General features: G+C 38.0%; 1 protein-coding gene across 7 annotated transcripts in view; it reads right to left on the bottom strand.

The window, feature by feature from the left end:
- The window catches only part of WDFY3 (WD repeat and FYVE domain containing 3), a 351,994-nt gene that overhangs the window by 96,082 nt on the left and 234,089 nt on the right, over window positions 1–21,823 (bottom strand). For all 7 annotated transcript variants that reach the window (XM_049885821.1, XM_049885820.1, XM_049885824.1 and 4 more), the window contains 7 exons: window positions 14,860–15,041; window positions 12,568–12,799; window positions 10,876–11,036; window positions 8,510–8,621; window positions 6,674–6,864; window positions 5,328–5,480; window positions 44–117 (listed from right to left, as the gene is read on the bottom strand). In XM_049885821.1, coding sequence (XP_049741778.1) covers window positions 44–117; window positions 5,328–5,480; window positions 6,674–6,864; window positions 8,510–8,621; window positions 10,876–11,036; window positions 12,568–12,799; window positions 14,860–15,041 — 1,105 coding nt within the window. The remainder of the gene's footprint in view (window positions 1–43; window positions 118–5,327; window positions 5,481–6,673; window positions 6,865–8,509; window positions 8,622–10,875; window positions 11,037–12,567; window positions 12,800–14,859; window positions 15,042–21,823) is intronic.

The raw sequence follows: 21,823 nt of genomic DNA, 5'->3' as shown, positions 1-21,823 counted from the left end.
TTTCTATAACTGAACAACCAACTCTGTAGGCATTAACGAATACCTGGACTCTGTGAGTAGTTCAATAAAGTGTTCAAATAAAGAAAGATGAAGCTCATATGGCGCATGGAGCCAGACCTATAATAAAAATAAAGAATAGTGGCAAATTTAGGGTTAAGAAAATACCTACAATGCTAATCCAACAAACATAAATACAGCTCATGGAACTTACTTCACTTACATAATTAACTGAATAAAAAAAATTTTTTTTTTTTTTTTTAAATAGCACCACTTTATTAACCTTTATTTGGCAAAGTCCTATTAAACTGCTCGTATGGAGGATTTCTGTTTCTGCCCGTAGAGGAAAAACCATTATGGGTATTACCCTCCCACAGTAAACAACTGGAAAACTGGATAAAGCATATGAGACAACTGTTTTCAGATACTGGACAACAGTCTGTGTAGGATTGGGATCCCTGAGATAAGGGAAACAAACAAGGTGAGCCCTACATTGCTCCAGCTTACTGCCTGCAGGTAGTTTCCAGGCTACAGCACAGGAAGGGGGAGCCCAAAGAGAGCCCAGAGGTCCCAGTGACTTGAGAAGCCAGAGAGTTTGGGAATGTGAGGACAGCTCAAATTTGAAAGGCAGGAAACTAGAAGGAGAGCGCTGCATAGAGAGTGAGCTCTGGAGACCTACAGAAAGTTCCCCTCGAATTACTGACTGAATACTACTCTTTTGTGTAGGGCGGGACTCCATGAAATTGTGGGAAGAATCACTTGAAGGTAGTACACCCAACAATTCCTGGAGCTCACAAAGGACACAGAGTAGCTTGTACTCCCACCAACAAGAACACAGAGACCTCGTAATGAATGCAGAGTTGGGTAGTGTCACCAGAAGTGTTAATACCTAGGCTTGGGACCACTGCCTCATGAGAAAACTCAAATAAACTGGCATAACATAGTTCATAAAAATAATACTCTACATCTTAGTTTGATGAGTACCATCTGGGGTTTTAAAAGCTTGCAAGTGGCCATCTAAGATACAGCTATTGGTTTCTACTTGTCTGGAGGAAATGAGAATGAAAGAGGCCAAAGACTAAAAGAAGAAACTAATCCACAGGACTAACAGCTCACATGAACCACGGCTTCTTCCTGCTTGAGACCCAGCTACCACTACCTACCATTCTGATTAGTGACATAATATAAGGTCCTGGATAGAATGGGAGAAAAATATAGAACAAAATTCAAATTCCTGAAAAATATCAGACTTACTGGACAAATAGAGACTGGACGAACCCCCGAGACTATCATCCTAAGATACCCTTTTAACTTGAACTGAAGCCATTCCCGGAGGTCTCCTTTCAGCTGAATAATACATTGGCTTATAAAATAAATAAGAACAGCTGTGAGGAATGTGCTCCCTTAAATAACCAACTATCAGAGCTCAAACGGTCAACATTTACCCAAAAGCAAAGATGAGAAGGCAAGGAGGGGAAGGGAAGCTAGATTAGTGCAAACAGAACAAACAGAATGGAAATATGGGAATGCTGACACATTAAAAAAATTGTAACCAGTGTAATGGAATAATTTCTATAAAAATTGTTAAACTGGAACCTAATCTGCTGTGTAAACTTTCACCTAAAACACAATATTTTTTTAAAAAAGAAGTGTAATACCTTAAAAAACAAACAAACCCATTGCCATTGAGTCGATTCTGACTTACGGTGACCCTATACCTTAGTAATGGGCTAAATTAGCCCTCGTCTAAAGGTTGCTCTAGGTCTACCCTAACAAAGCTTAAAAGCGTGTCTCAAAAGGATAAAAATAATTGCAAGTTGCTTACCTGCATGCCAGAAAAAAGTTCAACACCGTTTAAAGGAATGAAACTCCTTTACTTTTTTATTACATTGAACAATGTAAAATTCACAATAGCTAGCATCCAATCCAAAATTCCCTGGCATGCACGGCAGGAAAATAACGACCCACAATTAGGAGAAAAATCAATCATTATAAATAGGCCGATAAATGACAGAGATGGTAGAATTAACAAGACCTGAGATAGCTACTGTAAGTACGTTCCATATGTTAAAGAAAGCAGTGAAAAACATGAACATGATAAGGAGAGAAATTTAAGAAATAGAAAAGACCCAAAGCAAGCTTCTAGAGATGAAAAATACAATGTCTAAAATGAAAAATGCATTGAATGGAATTAACAGCACATTACATACTACAGGGAAAAAAGAAAAATCCAGTGAACTTGAAGCTATAACAATAGAAACTATTAAAACTGAAACAGAAGTCACTAAAATGAAATTAACAGAACACTAGTGGCTTGTGGGACAATATCAAGCAATGTAAGATACGTGGAATCAAAGTCCACGGAAGCAGGGAGGGGCAGGCAAATATTTGAATAATGGACAACAAACCTCAGGCAGAAGAAACATTTATAAATAAGACAAAGGGGTGACTGATAATTTTAAAATATGAAAGAATAAAAACTGCCAACTAGAATGTTATTCTGTACTAAATTATCCTTCAAAAAGAAGGTAAAGACTTTGTCAGATGAGAAATTCATTGCCAGCAGACCTGCTCTACCAGAAATGTTAAAGGAAGTTCTTCCAGGAGAAGAATTATACCGGGTAGAAATCTGGATCTACACAAAGGAATAAAGAATGCCATAAATACTACAAATGTGGGCAAATATAGAAGAGATTGCTGATGTCTTTAAAAGACAGTTAACAATTTAAAGCAAAAATAATACAAGGCATTGTGGGAGTTACAAACACATAGAAATACAATGTACGACAATAACAGCACAAAAGATAGGAAGGGAGAAATGGAAAGATACTGTTGAGAGGTTTTTAGACTGTAGGTGAAGTGGTATAATAGCCTTTGAATACAGACTAAATTTTTATAGATATGTAATATAAACCTAAAAGCAACCACTAAGAAAAATGCTTTGTGTGCTATGGAAATTACCTTATTTTTGTTAAATGGCTATTCTAAAATTAGGGAGAGCTAGGTATTTATAATAGGAGCCCAGGTGGCACAAGTGATTTGATGTTGGCAGCCAACCTAAAGGTTAGCAGTTCTAACCCACCCAGTGGCTCTGCAGAAGAAAGGCCTGGCAAACTGCTTCCATAAAGATTACAGCCAAGAAAACCCTAGGGAGCAGCTGTACTCTGTTTAACACACGGGCTTGTCATGAGCTGGGGGCCGCCTGGACAGCAACCAGCAACAACAACAGCAGCAAACAACAGGTATTTATAGGCTACTTACAATGCAATGAGTTGGAATTGACGTGATGGCAACAAGTTTGGTTTGGTTTTGGTTTGTGGTAATTACTAATGTTATATGAAGCCAGAAGGTGAGCAAGGTATTGAAAAATGAAGGTGAAATTTAAGAAGTTGAATTTCTGATGTTTGCATATTAGATTTTAATCAGAAATCTAAAACTAAAAACAATCCATGATTTAAACGTGTCAGTTGGCAGATGGAAACAATGACAGGCTGGGTTAGGTAGGTCTCCTTGTACTCCCATAATCCTTTCTGTATATTTTACTCTCTTTTCTTTCTCAAGTTTGTAAATTGTCTACTATTTGTCTTTCTCCTCTAAAGTACTACAGACCTCAAGGGCATGGACTTAGTCCTTTTTTCCCCATACCCTTAGCATCTAATACAGTGCCTGACTAAAAATATAATAAGTGCTTTCTAAAAGAATGAGAGGTTTGAATATTAGAACTTAGAATACCAGACTAAGAAATGTGTATCTTACTGTGCAGGCAGAGAAAATCACTGGAAGTTTTGAGTGGGTGACATCATTATGTCTTAGAAAAAATGAGGTCACAAAGATATATAGGATAGATTGAGGAAAGGAGGAGAGTAGTGATAGACAAGTTATCCTAGTAGGTAAAGGAGAACTGATTAGGGCTTGGATTAGAATGGAGCAGCAGAAACAGAGAAGGCAGACTACATGAAACATGGAAGTAGAATCTACATGGCTTAAAGTGTTCATAGACTGTGAAGAAGAAGGAAACCGATTTTTCCATTTCAAGCCTTGGTGACTGGGAAAATGGTGATGTTATTAATAGAGACAGAGAAGTTAGAAGGCAGGACTAATTTATGGAGGGATGTTAAGTTCAGTTTAGGTGCTTTGGGCATAAAAATGGAAACGTTGAGCAAGAAGTTAAAAATAAATCTGGAGTTTAAATGTCAAAGCTAAAGATTTAGATTTGAGAGTCAACCCCATAGAGGTGAGGTTGTGGTAACAGGTGAGAATCTAAAGGAAAGAGATCAAAAAATAAAGGAAAAGCGAAAGAAGTGAAGATAGACACCTTCATATAAAATACTGAAAAGAATGTCGCCAGAAAATTATGGGAAAAGTAACGACAGAAATATAGAACCAGGACTGTGATGCCTACAAGTTAGCAAGTGTATTTGGAGTTGCAAGATGAGGGAAACAGAATACATCAAATGCTAAAGGGAGCTGGGGGTACTGAGAGCTGAGTATAAGCCATGGGTTTTTGTTTAGAAAAAAGCTTGTAATAAAATCTGAAAATATAGTTTCAATAAAGCAGTTAGGGCATGCAGGCTGCTTGTCAGGGATTAAGTAACTGACAAAACAGAGCTTGCAACAGGTATGAGGAAGAGGAGTTAGGACAGTTAGCAGACATCTTTAGGTGCTAGGCAATATTCTGGGTGGCAAGACACCAAAGTGAAGGAGACAGATGTGGTCTTGGCATTCACAAGGCCTACAATCTCACAGGGTAATATACATATATATACAACATATATGTACATGAATATATATACATATATATGGATATATAAATGAAGCACGTAGTGACTAGAATGCAAAGTCCTATGAACAAGAAGTTAAATGGAGAAAGGATATGAGAATTCAGTAATACCTCCAGAGGGCAGGGTAGAAGCTGTTATGGGTAATAAGACAGCAGAAATGAAAAGTCTGTTATTTTGGTAAAATGAATAATATTTTATTACACAGCCACTACACTATTAACAAAATATATTAACCTGTAACTAAAATTACAGTTCTTATTTATTGAGGAACACATTTTATCAGCAGATGTTTCCTCTGTAATGCCAGTGGCAGCAGCGACTAAGTTAGGTGTATTCATTATACTTTTTCATGTCTATGCTATTATTAAAATGGAATATCCTTGGGGAGGAGGAACCCACCATTGCTCTATTTTGGTATTTTTACTGATGATATTAGCATAAGCATCACAAAAGTATAGAACTTTAAAGACATCTTAGAGACAAAGTAGTTTACACAATAAGAAATGCATTCATTGATAACACAGTACGAGTTAGTGTTTATATACATACTTCAAAATCACAAAGGAGGTCCTGGAAAGCAGTTGAATTTGGAATAATGGAGGTCTCATGTCCACTATCAACAGTTCCCACCAAGGAAAAAGTTAGATGGAGGATGTGGCTGTTAAGGAGGGAACGTTTCTTCTTAAGCAGCATTGCCAGCGACTAAAAGAAAGCAATACCAAATGCCTATGGATGAAACATCCTATACATATTTACATACTGGAGTGCCCTATGTAGAGTAATTCATGAGATTTCTAAATTTTTATTTTTATTATCACAATATAACATTAGAGAAAATCTGAAAAACAGAGAAAATAAGTTTAATGCTATCACTATATCATTAAAATTTTCACTTTATACAAACCCTTAAATTCATACATTAATATTTAAAAAGTTGTTAGAATCATGTGCATATAATTTTGTATTTTTCTCCACTTAACATTTTATCAAAAGGATTTTTTTTCTTTTGCAATATAGTCTTCATAATTATAATTTTAAAAGTTGAATGATATTCTATGGAATGGTTATAGCATAATGTCATTCTCATACTGTTGGGGCATTTAGATTGTTCCTATTTTTCATGATGAATACTGCTGTAACAATCACTTTGAAAGTTTTGCAAAACAAAACATTAAAATAGTGTAATGATATCTGTACAACACAGTAATCAGTTTATTCACTATTTATGAACTAATGACTAAAGGTACAGAGACATTTTTAGTTCATCTATCATCGAGGGATTTGATCTTCCTCCAAATACTTGTTTATTCTCTGACAAATTTCTGCCTAAATCTAGAGTACAGATTATGGATACATGAATGCTGTTGTGTTTTCAGTTCCACACCAAGTTTTCAGGTATAGCTATGGCACACGTAACAGGTAGTGGCATTCCCATTACTTAAATAAGGAAGGGAGGAAAAAAAAGATTGGGTTTGAGGTGGAGGAGAGACACAAGGAAAACGGAAGAGCTCTGGATCATTACCGATCAGAAAATCTCTAAACCAGGTGGTAATATGATCCTACTTCATTTCACCTCCATTTCCATAAAGAAAAAATAATACCCAAACTAGCAAACCGTTCTTGAAGATATATTCAAATACACCAAAGCTACACTATTTCTGTTTAGCCTAATTCAAGGGTTCAATAAATAAAATTTGAAGAGACAGGATAAAAATATAAACCAAAGTAAAGAAAACAACTTACTTTCTTGTTTGATACGTATTAGTTTTAAGAAAGACTACTGGCTTTTTAAGTTTACTTGGACAATACAGAGTTTGAAAAAATGTGAATAATGATGAAAATTAGAAGCATTTTTTTTGGTGCAAAGAAGAAGGCAAAACTTTATAGTTACAAACCTGGTAGCCCTTGATTCTTTCCATTTCTTTGCTGGCTAGTGGGTTACTCTTGACTACACAAACCAGGGCCTTGACTGCTGCATATAACCCTTCCACATCAGAGGCCATGGCCACCAGGCCCAGGATGGCTGCAGCTCCACCAATGTACTGCAAAGTAGTGGCAACAGGCTTAGGGACAAATGTTCTTACTCCTGATTAAAAGATAGTGAAACATAATTAAAATAAATTCCCCATATGAACGAGAACTGAGTAAGTCATCTAAAGAAGTATTTCATTAATTATAAATTTTACTTTTTAAAAAACCTTCTACCCCAAAATAAAAATCCTAAAAAAATTAAAGGTGGAATTCGGGAGATGGAATAAAAGCCAATGTATATATTCTCAGAGTGTACTAAATCTTAACACATAATGGTTCCTTTCATGAGTACGTTTTTTTTTCTCTTAATTTTTATTTCCTTCATGACTAGTACATTCTATCTAAGGCAAACATTAAAAAAAAAATTACCATCAAGTCAATTCCGAATCATAGTGACTCTATAGGACAGAGCATAACTGCCCTATAGGGTTTACAAGGAGCGGCTGGTGGATTCGAACTGCCAACCTTTTGGTCAGCACTGAACTCTTAATCACTGTACCACCAGGGCTCCAAAGTAAATATTAACCCACTGCCTTCAAGTCGATTCCAATTCTTAGTGACCCTATAGGCCAGAGCAGAACTGCCCCATAGAGTTTCCAAGGAGCGCCTGCTGGATTTGAACTGCTAACCTTTTGGTTAGTAGCCATAACTCTTAACCACTATGCCACCAGGGTTTCCCAAAATACCATGCCACCAGGGTTTCCCAAAATACTAGGGAGTATTAAATACATACTTTAAAAGTTATTCATAATATAGGGAAATAAAATTTAATATATAAAGGAAATCATACAATTATGTTTCCTTAAAAAAAAAAAATTTAACTATACCAAAAAGAAACATTTACATAAATTAACAGAAATGACAATATTTTTGCCTGTTTTATTAATAGTGTGACTAGAGATTGTACTTTCTAAGAGTCATTTTTCTGGAATGATGGTTCCTTCTCAGTGTCTTTTAGGGTAATAATGTTATTGATTTTCAGAACTGTAATAGTTTTTCTGATGATATGTGGAATTAGTGCTTCCACAAAGAAAAAGAGAAAGAAACAGCTACATGACAGAAAATGTTGATGAACAGGAAGGGAAGAACTGGGAGCCAAAGAGAGAGCAGAGGGGAGCTGGGTTCTAGAGCAGCACGAATGTTTCTATAGTGTAGCTCCGGGCAATATAAAGAATCAAACATACAAAAGATTTGTAAATGCATTTCTGGGATGAATGACAGTGCCTTATTAGTTTTTGTCGGGGAATAAACTTGGAGAGCAAAATCACTTTAACTCTGTCAGTCGGGGAAGTCACCCTGGCAGGGATGAAGCAGTTCCAATAGGCAAGCATAAGCAACCGTTACCCACATTAACAGAAGCGCTCATGAGGAAACCTACTGCTAAGCTAGCCATAAAACAATCAGCATTTCTAAATTTCTGCCCCTAAATACAGTTTGAAATTCAAACCTTAAAAATACATAGATGTATGTGGTCAGTTCTCATCAGTGCTTACTAAAGAAGGGGGAAGTTAGTAGGACTTTGTGATAAAAGCTATAATTTTAAAGTTGACTAGAGCTTCAGATTGTTAAATTAATTGTTAATTGCTAAGAACACTACAGGTCAGCCGTATAAATTCTGAATTTAAACACCACCCCTCACATGAGGTAAGTGGGTGCAAATATGAAGGTGAATAACAACAAGAAAAGACAACGTGACTCACCCAAGTATCCAATCAGGGTAGCTCCAATTGTCCGCGCAGGCCCATTAAGATGCCCTGCTGAATTGTGTATCAACTTCACAGGAGTGGCGTTCTCATGGGAGGAGATGCCTAACTAAAGAATAGAAAAAAGGCAAATAATGTAACTACAGAAGAATATTCTGGATGTTTTTGTCAGGAAAGAAAAAAAAAATGTACATGATGGTAATGTATCTTTTCTCTGCCCTCTTATTTGAATATTAAAAAAAAATTCAGTATTCAATTTTTAAAATATTCAAACACTTCTAAAAGTGGGGAAAGTCACAGAAATTAAGTTAAATACAAATTACTGAGATAAAGATGGCGACGAGATTTCAGGGCACAGCTTCAAGGGTCTTTCTGAATGAAGCTCTGTCATTGTTTATTCTTTTTACCCAGAGCCACACAGTATTCCTGATCAGTGAAAAAGTAATTATTAGCTTTACTCCACGTCCAAGTAAACTTCACATAAATTATCCAAGAATTCATATATAAAACATGCCTACATAAAAGGAATGTTAAATTTTGTGCACACACACAATGTGTTTGCAAAGCAAATATAATCTTAGGTTTTTAATTCTATTGTTAACTGTAGAGCTAAATTTAAGTCCAGTTTAAGTTCCTTAAAAAGTAGATGTATTTACCACCAAATTCTGCAACAGGGTTGTCGTCAATACTTACTGTTCCCAATTCCTCTCCTTTCAGCATCTCTAGCTTTCCCTCCAATCAGGCTTTCCCTCCGCTCATCTGCCCAAAGGGTTTGCCAAGCTCAGTGATGATCCTCACTCAGCTAAACTCAATGATCAGCTCTCAGTCCTAACCTTCCTTGACAGCTCCACAACATCTGCCACAGCAAATCATGGATCTCTGGAAAGCCAGCCTCTCCTGGCTCTTCCTCCTTTCTCACAGGCTACTACTTCTCAGGTTTCTCTGCTGCTCTTCATGGCCCCAGCTGTATTACACTGAATTCCCCAGGTCTCAGTCCTCAAACCTTTCCTCTTCTCTATCGACATCCACTCTGGAGTGAATGTGTGCAGTCTTGTGGCTTTAAGCACCACCTATGTGCATCCACGGCACTCAAACCTCTCCGCTAAACTCCAGATTCATATGGCTAATGCCGTAAGATCTCTGCTAAGGTGTCTTATAGGTCTCTCAAGCTTTTCTAAAACAAGAATTCTCAATATTTTCCCCAAATCTATTTTCCTGCTGTTTTCTCCAAATCAGGAAAGGTGGCTCCATTTTCCTGGTTGATCAAGCCAGAAACTTTGGAATTATCCTGACTCCTTTCTTTCTCTTCCACGGCCAATCCATCAGCAAAAAGTGTCAGCTCTTATCATCAAATTATACACCTAGTTTGATCACTTCTCATTCCTGCCATTGCTGTCACCCCGGTTCTGATGACCATCATCTTACATGAATCATTTACTGCACTGGCCTCCCTATAAAAATACAGGGAAATACTGTCTCCCTTCAATTTATTCTCAAGAGATGTGAGAGTGATCCTGGTAAAAATGTAAGTCATAACACACTTCATTTCTATGTCTGGAACCCATTTAGTAAGAGCCAGTGTTTTTACAATTGGTCCCCATTACCTCTCTGAGCTCCTCTCCTACCACCCATGCCTTTCCTCATTTTGGCCTAGCCACACCTGCCTCCACGGCAGGCACACACTTCCCTTAGGACCTTAGCACTTGTATTCCTGGAAAGCAACACCCTCACCCAGTTCGTAAGGCCCGCCCTCCATACTGCTTATGGCTTGCTGCCTCATCTCTCTTAAATCTTTGTTCAAATTTCAGCTTCTCAGTAAGGCCTCCTCTGACCACCCTCCTTAAAACTGCAAACTCATCTCCACCCCTGTGGTACTCTCCTTCTCCCTTCCCTGCTTTATTTTTCTGCACAGCACTTACTGCCTTCTAACGCACTCTATGACTAGGTTATTTCCTTAGTTACCATTGCCTGTTTCTCCCAGCAGAAATGTAAGAACCATAAAAGCAGGAATTTTCTTTTTCCATTGCCATGTCCTGAAAAAATGGTGCCTGGCACATAGTAGGTGATACATTAAAAAGTTGTATATTCTTAAAGCAATTGTTTTCTGAAGTTCAATTTTTTAACTGCCCATATAAATAATTACTATAAATAATGCACTTATAACAAAAGGAAATTCTCACCTTTCCAAACTAAGCTAAAAATCAAAGTATGTTTTGGCTTACATTCAAAGTCAAATAAATCAAACAATACATGAAAGGCACTGTTTTTAGGAACTGTTCATACTTGATGGTATCCATAACAAGGCTCTAAAATATCCTCCCAGTGAGAATCAGCTAGAGCTTAGGGGAAATCATGCTGCTTACCTGTTTAGCGATGGCTTTGCTGTCCAGCTTGTTGTACACTTTCCGGATTCTCGCTACTGTTAGGGAATACACAGACAGTGCATAGAGGCCAAGTGATACCTTTTCCTCTGGTACCAAAGACACAGGAGATGGGATCACACCTTCGGATTTTGCATCTTTACCTTCAAAAGAAGAATGATCCTTTTCAAAATCATGAGTACTTTTCTTTAACACAAGTTTTTTTATTCTTATTATCATTTTTAAATGGGTGCACTTGAGAGTCTTTTAAGTAAGTGGAATAAGGGGAACTAAATTTTTAAAACGCTTTACTTAATTTTCAGTGCTGTTCCAGCTCTTCATTTATTTTTCAAATTAGAAAACAGAAAAAAAAGTTAAGTCAGAGACTTACATTCCAAATTTCACTCTTGAAAGAGTTAACTGTTATCAACCCAATCATAAAACACCCTAGGTTGCAAGGAAAAGGAAATGGAAATGAGTGGAGTATCTATGGGCTTTGTAGCACTTGGAAACCCTGATGGCGTAGTGGTTAAGTGCTATGGCTGCTAACCAAAGGATCGGCAGTTTGAATCTGCCAGGCGCCCCTTGGAAACTCTATGGGGCAGTTCTACTCTATCCTATAGGGTTGCTATGAGTCGGAATCGACTTGACGGCACTGGGTTTTTTTTTTTGTTTGTTTGTAGCACTTAATTTTCCTCCCCAACACGAGAGCTCATATATGTCTCTATATTCTTCTAGTCAACAGATCAGTCATGAGCATAAGTTCTGGAGCCAGGTGGCCTGAGTCTGCATCCCTGCTCTATCACTTCAAAACTGCATGACCTTAACTTCCCTATGCCTCAGGTTCCTCACCTGTAAAATGAGAATGACAATAACAGTACCAACTCACAGTGTTTTGAGGGGATGAATAAACACATATGAAAACTCAGAACAGTTAAGTCCTTCATATGTATTAACTTATTTAGCACATCAAACCAAACCAAACCCATGCTGTCAAGTCAATTCCAACTCATAAGTGCTAAATAAGGTATCACTAGATAATAGCTATTATTTTATGTTACCTAAATCAAGAGCATGAGAGAAAAGACAAATTATTTGGCCACAGGGTTATTACCATTTACATTATACTTGTCGTAACTTTTCTGAGAACCTTGGTAAAACAAGAACAAGAGGATGGAAGATATCATTTGCAAAGAGTACTATAAAGGAATTTGAGCTTGATATCAGTTCCTTTGATTCTAAACTTCTTTTGGAAGAAAATATAAGCAAAGGTTGGGCTGCAGGAATAAGAGGATTAAGGAAAGTGGTGTGGGTTGGTTTAACCTAGAGAATACATGTGTGTGTTTTCTGGACCCATTCTTCCTTACTTTAACCAGAGTAACTATTACAGAAAGAGAAGAGAGTTGGGGTTAGAGTCTTGTGGGCATATCCCTGTATGCTGGAGACATTAAGAAAAGCTGGATAATTACTGATCAGGCATAACAACAAAGATTCAGGAAAGTACAGTAGGCTGGAGGACAACATTTTAAAGAGAAGAGAATGAGTGGTCAACAGTATTATGTTGAAGAAAACCAGAGGAGAAGGCCCTTCCCTCAATAAACATAATGTGGAATCTCATACGCACGCATGCATTTATATGCACATTGTAGGAGTTGAGTTTTATATAACCTTAAGACCTAAAACTAAGTTACTCACATGGCATACAGACGGCCTGGAAGCTTCCAACGTAATTTGGTCCTAGTTCATAAATGGTGGTAACATTTGAAGGAGGTAAAACTTCTTCAAGAAAATGTGTGGGTCCCAGGCGCCAAACCAATGAAGCAATCTGGCGTTGGGCAGGTGGAGTACCCATGTAGGCATAGACTGTGCTCACAACTGGTGGGTTTGCAGAACCTGAACCCCCAGGAGTACTGTGAACATAATGAAGCTATACAAAAACAAAAAAACAAGTGCGTGAGATGTGACAAAAACATTTTCACCAGAAAAATAACTCCCTTCTCGTGTATATTTTCATCATCCCAAGGTCACACAACTTCACAAATAATCAAAAACAGTTGGGGTTGAGAAACAAAGGCAGGACAGGATTCTGGAATCTGTGGTGCAATCTGAAATGATGCCCCCGACACAGAAGTCGGGCATTTGTTCTCCAACCCTCTAACGGAGAAAGATGATCTCATTCTAGAAATGGCAACAATCAGATACTGTCACTGCCTGGTTGGTTTGCATATCAAATTAATGATACTTTGATGAATGCTTAGGGTTGATATAAAAAACAGAGCCTTGCATTAAGGAGTTCAAAGTAGTGTTTGAAGCTAGCTGTATTTTCTCTGATGTGCCCATTATACTGTAAGTCTGTTAAATAAAACTGAGGAAAAATGATTTATAATGGGTAAAGTGTCAAAAAAACAAAAGAAAAATTAGTGGTCTATACACACATTGGAGCCCTGGTGGTGCAGCAGTTAAAAGCGTGGCTGCTAATCAAAAGGTCAGTAGTATGAATCCACTAGCCACTCCTTGGGAACCCTATGGGGCAGTTCTATTCTGTCCTATAGGATCACTATGAATCAGAATTAACTTGATGGAAACAGGATTGGTTTTTTGGGATTTTTATATGTATATTACAATATTTATGCACACATTTTAATCTCAGTGTAAAATGTTAACCATGTTTACTGACCTTCTCAGATTTGAAATTATACTGTGGTTAACTGATGAAGTGCCTAAGTTATCATGCAATTAATTTACAATAAATGTATAATGAGATAGAGTACAAGAAATAAGAAAAACAAGTTGCTTCTTGTGTGGTTTTCATCACTTGATGGAATAATGAACTTTCCATTGACTGCTTTGTCATAACATCATCCCAGCTTCAGATCACATCTATTATTGTTATTCATACTAAAGAACAGTTCCTGATGATGTTAATAGTGTGAAATTAGCTTCAGGCCAACATGTCATCTAAAGTTAACTTCACATGGACTGTGACTACTCACAGTGACAACGATGATGATGATGATGTAAATATATTAACAATAAACCTCCTACCCCTCAACTTTAGAAGCTGAGGACATTTTTATTTTTAATAATGCTAAAAATAACAAAAGAGAGACCTACTAGGGTAATTTACAAACCCATTTAAAATCCTATCATGCACAAAGAAAATAAATGACTTACTTCCACAAAGTGCATTTTAGGATTTATTATACTAAAATATGTCACACAATAAAATATCAATATCATTAAGAAAAGGTATTCAAAGAAGCTGTTGACTTAAATGTTTTTTAAACTTTTTTCACACAAAACTTTGCCCTTGTTACTTATTTTAAGTGATAGCACTATAAAGCAAATACTCTTTTAGGAGAAAGACTTATAAAAGTTTGCTAGCTGAGTTCTGTAGAAAGACTAGCAGCATTCATCCTAATTCTGAAAACAGAACTTCTCCTGATTTTTTACTGGTTACTTCAACTCTCTTCCCTCTCTTATGAATATTTTAGTGTAGCTAGCAAGAGTAATATTTATTTGCTCGCTCACTCATTCATTCAATAAACAATAACTGAGCATCTACTACCATTATGATGGACTAATCTGTGAGATCCAAAAACAAAGACAAATAAAAAAACAATTCCAGCTCTAAAGGAATGTAGAGTGTACTGGACTAAATACAGTAACAATAATGGAATGATAAAATAGTGTGTTTATTTAGCGTTCTTCAACTGGTTCTGCTGTTATGAAAAAGCACTTAGCAATCTGGCTCAACTCTTGATACATTCACTAGCTTCTTTAGTACCCCGGTTTTTTCTAATAATGTGACATTAATTTGTCAGCCACATGACTTTAAAATATTGTTCAAATGGGTACTATGAGGTCAGTTTAAAATCAGACAGTAATTTTTTTAAAACATCTGCCAATACTCGCATGTACACACACACACACACACACGTGCACTACTGAACTATCTCACAAATTTAAAAGCCCCTGGACCCTTACCTTCACAGTGTTAACAAGCTGTCCATCAATGTAGAGGGCTGCTGTGCTGTTTTTCAGCATACCTTTGCTCATCACCAGAACCAGATGATGCCACTGCCCCTCAACGATAAGCTCTCCGCATCGGAAGCGCGCACAGCACGGGAGGATCTCGTAAAAAGAGGATTCTTCACTAAAATCATCAACTAAAATAAAAGGGTGGGGGAAAAAATGAAAAAATCTTTTGCCAATATCATCCCCATTATGACATTTATTTATATCTAGATCAGCATGTTCTGACTATCCGTTAAAACAAACATGATGATGTAAATGAAGACACCCTATTCATTCATTAACTTTATTTGTACTAAGAAGTAAAATCTGGGATATATTTTTGCTTTCATCTGCTCAAAATACACACAATTACAATGAGATGAAGTTATAATAGTCAAATAAATAAAATAAGTAGACGGTAAAGAGAGACTAGGTTATTACTGCCTGTCATGGTATATTATAAAAGGTCTTTTATAGTTGAACATGCTTTTGATTACGCCATGGATTAGAAAAAGAATGAAGAAAATTTAGAACTTTAGTCTTCCCATATGCTCTGCTCAGTGATACAAGCGGACAATTATGTGTTACTAGCTGCGAATGTACAGCACTGAACCTACACTGACAAGAGCTGGTGGTAAGGAGATCACTTATGTGTGGAATAGAAATTTGCTGATTTGTTCAATCAACGAATTCACCAGACAGCTCTGAACTATACACATGAGTATATTGATTTGTTAACATTCTGTAATCACTTGTCTCCACTCGGGCTTCTCTCTGTTACCCAGTATACTGCCAGACCATGTAAGAAATATGGGCTTGTGTTAGTTTAATTTTAATGTTTAAGTTAGCTAAATATTAATTTAAATTTTCTAAGAAGGATAGAACAGCAGAGAAAAGCCAGATGTTAAACACTCATTAAAAAAAAAACATGGAAACAGCTAGTCACCAATCATGTAATTTAAAATGAACCCCCTTGTTTTGGCACAAGCACAAACAAATAAATATACTGAAAGTAAAAATTTAAATAATATGAAAAAGGAACAACACATAAACTATTAATTTCTAGTTCTGGCATCGTAAAAAAATTTGCTTACACTGAGATACCAAGATTATATTCTAGAAAGAAAATTTAAAAATATACCTCTGTTGATGGGTTAAGACTGCTTTATTACCAAGATAAAATTTTATCCAGGTGACCTACTATAGGTTCATAATTGAACAAACTAGGTACAAAGTAGGGTCAAAGAGCCCTGAAAGGTCTAGTGTTACAGACCAAGGAATAACAAAGAAAAGATAAAGGAAAGGGGGAAACGAGGAACTTTTCTGTCTCTCTTTTCTGATTAATAGATTACGAACTTTCAGGAGGACTGAAAATGATATCACTTATAAAAAATTTGTGAGAGTTTTACTTCCTGACTCAGGCTTGAACTAAGCCATTTTCGGGATTCAGTGGTGTGGCAGGACATCTGCTAAGCCAACTGTTCCCTGACATCTCCTAATTATCTGGACATCCTAATGGACTACAAATTACATTTAGTGGATATGATACGTAAAAGTAGAAAATGTTTTTCTAGTTTACTTCATATCTCTAGACCTACTCTTTAATTTTCTCATTAAATTCTACCCTCTCTTGAAATTCTGTTTCACTTTTCTCATTTTTTTCTTCTCAAGTCATCCAATCTTTATTTTTCCTTCTTTTCACTCATCCATTTATATGTTCAAAAAATATCTGAGTGCCAATGATGTGCTAGGCACTGTTTTAGGTGATGAGCGGCCTAAATTACAAAGATAGTAACGTTGTATGTGGGAGGCTTACAGTTCCAGTACAGTAGACAGACAAAAACAAATAAAATAATTAAAATCCATGAAAAGTCTAGGTGAGAGAGGTTGTTGTTATGTACCATCAAGCCAATTCTGACTCATAGGGACCCTACAGGACAGAGTATAGCCCCATATGGTTTCCTAGCCTCAAATCTTTATGAGAGCAGATTGCTAGGCCTTTTCTCACATAGAGCAGCTAGTGGGTTCAAATCTTTGACTTTTCAGTTAGTAGCTGAAAAGAGGGCACAGATAAGAGATAAAGAGTATTAAGAATATTAAGCCAGGGCCATGACTATGGGCATAGAGTAGAAGGGAAGATTTAAACAACATTAAGGCAGTACATATAATCTATTAATAATCAGAACATGGAATGTAGGAAGTATGAATCTAGGAAAACCATAAGTTGACAAAAATGAAATGGAATGCATAAAGATCGATATCTGAGGCATTAATAAGCTGAAATGGACTGGTATTGGCCATACTGAATCAGACAGTCATATGGTCTACTGTGCTGGGAATGAAAAACTGAAGAGGAATGGCATCACATTCATCATCAAAAAGAAACTTTCAAGATCTATCCTGAAGTACAATGCTGATAATATCCATATGCCTATAAGGAAGTCCAGTTAATACAACTGTCTTAGTTATCTAGTGCTGCTATAACAGAAATACCACAAGTGGATGGTTTTAACAGTTTACTCTCTCACAGTTTAGGAGGCGAGAAGTCCGAATTCAGGTGCCAGCTCCAGGGAAAGGCTTTCTCTCTCTGCTGGCTATGGGAGAAGGTCCTTGTCATCAATTTTCCCCTGGTCTAGTAGCTTCTCAGTGCAGGGGCCCTGAGTTCAAAGGCTGCACTCCCCTCCTGGTTCTTCATTCTTGGTGTATGAGGTCCCTATCTCTCTGCTCCCTTCTCTCTCCTTTTATTTCTTGTAAGATAAAGGTGATGCAAGCCACACCCCAGGGAAACTCCCCTTATATCAGATCATGGCTGTGACCTGAGTATGGGTGTTGAATTCTACCCTAATCCTCTTCAAAATAAACTAATCTTGCCTCACTTAACCACAGGCAGAGGTTAGGATTTACAACACACAGGAAAATTACATCAAATCACACAATGGTGGGCAACTGCACAATACTGGGAATCACAGCCTAGCCAAGTTGACACACATTTTGGGGGACACAATTCAATTCATAATGTTCCACCCTTTAGCCCCCTCACCCCCAAATTCATGTCCTGACCACATGTAAAACACATTCATATCACATCATATCATCCCAAAAATCTTAAACCAACTCCAAGTTCAAAAGCTTATCTTCTGCAAAATTCCTCTTCATCTGTGAAACTCAGAATAGAAGTTATCTGCTTCCAAAGTACAATGATGGAACAGGCACAAGGTAGACATTTCCATGACAAAATGCAGAAATTGGAAGAAAGAAGGGATAACTGGCACCAAGCAAGTCAGAAAAACACATTACTTTAGCTCTCAAGCCTTGAAAATAATCATCTGTTCTCTGAGACCATTTATGCATCGGCCCTGCCCTCTGGACTCTGAATGCTGGCCACACTCTCTAGATTCTGGGTGGAGGCCTACCGGAACAGTGAATCTGCTCCCTGAGCTTTGGGCAGCCATATTCTGGCAAATGTGCTCCCCTGGTTTTGGGCAGCCACATTCTCCTAGTCCACCTGAGTGGTGACCCTACCCCCTCAGCATTCTTCTCCCCCTTGGGAATGGCAGCCCTACCGCTTCATCTTTAGACAGCAGATCCGACCCCATACTCCTAGCACTCATGAACAAAAACCCCACACTCTGGAACCAAGTTGGTGAAGATCTGACTCGTTGAAACATAGGAGGCCATCAGGCCATAGTTCTACCCTTTGAGACCCTAGCTGTGTTTCCTGTGCTCCTTGTCTCTTCAGGTTCTGCTTCCTGGTTCCTTGGCTCTCAGGCCTCTTGGGCTGGCCCAGCGCCTGCCCTGCTAGGACAAGTGCCCCAAAGCTCTTTAGCTCTTCTAGTAAGAACCTGGACGCACCCCACTTCACCAGCAAACTTTACCCAGAAGGCACTTGGCTCTCTCGCTCCACCGATAAGTGCCTGAAGGCACCCCACTCTGCCAGGAAGCCACCTGCCCAAAAGCACTCAGCTCTCTTGCTCCACGGGTTGGCTCCTGTGCTGTCTAGGGTCAGTATCCTGGTTCTCCTGCTGCCATTTGTTGCTGCTTCTTGCTGTCTGCACTGTCTCTGGTGTTACAGTTCTCCTCACTTCCTTTTGAGCCCTCACCAGAGTTGTCTTTGATATCCATAATGCCACCAACAGTCTCTTTAAAGCAATCTAAGCTTTTACGATTAGGCATTTTAAAACTCTTCCAGGTTCTACCCATTACTCAATTCCAAAACCAGGTCCACATTTTAGGTATCTGTTAGAGCAACACGCCACTCCCAGTATCAAATGCTGACTTAGGCTATGTTCTCTAGAAAAGCAAAGCCAGTGTAGCATATAAATATATATGGAGATAGGTTTATATAAAGGAAAAGGCTCACACGGTTGTAGAGGCTGGAAAATCCCAAGTCTAGGAGTCATGCTGGAGGCTTCTCCTGACACACGTAGCCGCAGGTGCTGGTGAATTCAAGATCGGAAGGTCAGAGAACAGGCCTCTGGCTCACAAGCTGTGGAGGCCGATGAATCCCAAGATCAGCAAGTAAGATGGCAGGTAAGCTGCTAGTTCAAGTCCCAAGAACTGGAGGTCAGATGAACAGGAGCCATCTGCAGGATTCAGAGCGAGCAAAACCCAGCAAGCCTTGCCAGAAAGTCTGCCTATATTGGATGGAGGCCACACCCAAGGAAACTCCCTGTCAACTGACTGGCTGCTCACAACAGACCTCAACATGGAAGTGATCACATTCTATCAGACCTCATTATGGAGGTGATTACATCATTAAAAAGCTGCCAAACTACATTATAACTGCCAAACAGCTAAGGATCTTAGCCCAACCAAGCTGACACACAACCTTAATCACAATAATCAGACAATTATTATTCAAGTTTACCTACCAACCGCTAAGGCCAAAAATTATGAAATTGAACATTTTTACCAACTTCTACCAATTTCAACATAAATTGATCAAACATGCAATCAAGTTACATTGATAATTACTGGTGATCGGAATGAGAAAGTTGGAAACAACGAAGGACTGGTAGGTGGAAAATAAGCCTTGGTAATAGGAACAATGCTGGAGATCATATGACACAATTTTGCAAGACCAACGATTTATTCATTGCAAATACCTTGTCCCAGCAACATAACCCGCTACTATACAAATGGCCCTTGATGGATGGAATACACAGGAATCAAAAAAGACTACATCTAAGGGAAGAAACAATGGAAAAGCTCAATGTTATCTGTCAGAATAAGGCCATGGGCCAACTGCGGAACAGACCATCAACTGCTCATATGAAAGCTCAAGGTGATACTGAAGAAAATTAAAGCAAGTCCATGAGAATCAAAATACGACCTTGAGTATATCCCACCTGAATTTGGAGACCATCTCAAGAATAGATTTGATGCATTGAACACTAATGACCAAACTCCAGATGAGTTATGGGATGACATTAAGGACATCATACATGAAGAAAGCAAGAGGTCATTAAAGTTAGGAAAAAAATAAAAGACCAAAGTGGATGTCAAAAGAGACTCTGAAACTTGCTCTCTAATGTGGAGCAGCTAAAGTGAGTGGAAGAAATAATGAAGTAAAGAGCTGAACAGAAGATTTCAAAGGATAGCTCGAGAAGACAAAGTATTATAATGAAATGTGCAAAGACCTGGAGTTAGAAAACCAAAAGGGAAGTACATGCTCAGCATTTCTCAAACTGAAAGAACTGAAGAAAAAACTCAAGTCTCAAGTTGCAACAGTGAAGGATTCCGTAAGCAAAATATTGAACAACACAGGAAGCATCAAAAGAAGATGGAAAGAATAATCAGAGACACTGTACTAAAAAGAATTGGTCAATGTTCAACCATTTCAGGGGCTAGCATATGATCAAGAACTGATGGTACTGAAAGAAGAAGTCCAAGCTGCACTGAAGGCACTGGCGAAAAGCAAGGCTCCAGGAAATGACAGAACACCAATTCAGTGTTTCAACAAACAGATACAGCACTGGAAGCACTCACTCATCTATGCCAAGAAATCTGGAAGACAGCTATCTAGCCACCTGACTGGAAGAAAACCATATGTGTGCCCATTCCAAAGAAAGGTGGTCCAACAGAATGTCAAAATTATCAAACAATATCATTGATATCACACGCAAGTAAAATTCTGCTGAAGATAATTCAAGAGCGGCTGCAGCAGTACATTCACAGGGAACTGCCAGAAATTCAAGGCAGATTCAGAAGAGGGCATGGAACAAGGGATATTACTGCTGATGTCAGATGGATCTAGGCTAAATGCAGAGAATACCAGGAAGATGCTTACCTGTATTTTATTGACTATGTGAAGGCATTTGACTGTGTGGATCAATAAATTACGAATTAACATTGTGAAGACTGTGCTCATGAGGGACCTGTACACAGACCAAGAGGCAGTTGTTCGAACAGAACGAGGGGATACTGCGTGGTTTAAAATCAGGAAAGGTGTGCATCAGGGTTGTATCCTTTCATCGTACTTACTCGGTCTATATGCTGAGCAAATAATCCAAAAAACTGGATCATATGAAGAAGAATGAAGCATCAGGATTGGAGGAAGACTCATTAACAACCTGCATTATGCAAATGACACAACCTTCCTTGCTGAAAGTGAAGAGGACTTGAAGCACTTACTGATGAAGATCAAAGACTACAGCTTTCAGTATGAATTGCACCTCCATATAAAGAAAACAAAAATCCGCATAATTGGACCAATAAGCAACATCATGAAAATGGAGAAAAGACTGAAGTTGTCAAGGATTTCATTTTACTTGGATCCACAATTAAAGCCCACAGAAGCAGCAGTCACAAAGTCAAACGACGTTATTACACTGGGCAAATGTGCTGCAAAAGACTTCTTTTAAAGTGTTAAAAAGTAAAGATGTCACTCTGAGGACTCAGGTGTGCCTGACCCAAGCCATGGTGTTTTCAGTCA

The sequence above is a fragment of the Elephas maximus genome, chromosome 5, assembly GCF_024166365.1.
Source record: "Elephas maximus indicus isolate mEleMax1 chromosome 5, mEleMax1 primary haplotype, whole genome shotgun sequence".
In the NCBI taxonomy this organism is placed as follows: domain Eukaryota; kingdom Metazoa; phylum Chordata; class Mammalia; order Proboscidea; family Elephantidae; genus Elephas; species Elephas maximus.
Note: the sequence above shows the minus strand (reverse complement) of the source record. Positions and strands in the feature narration are given on the sequence as shown.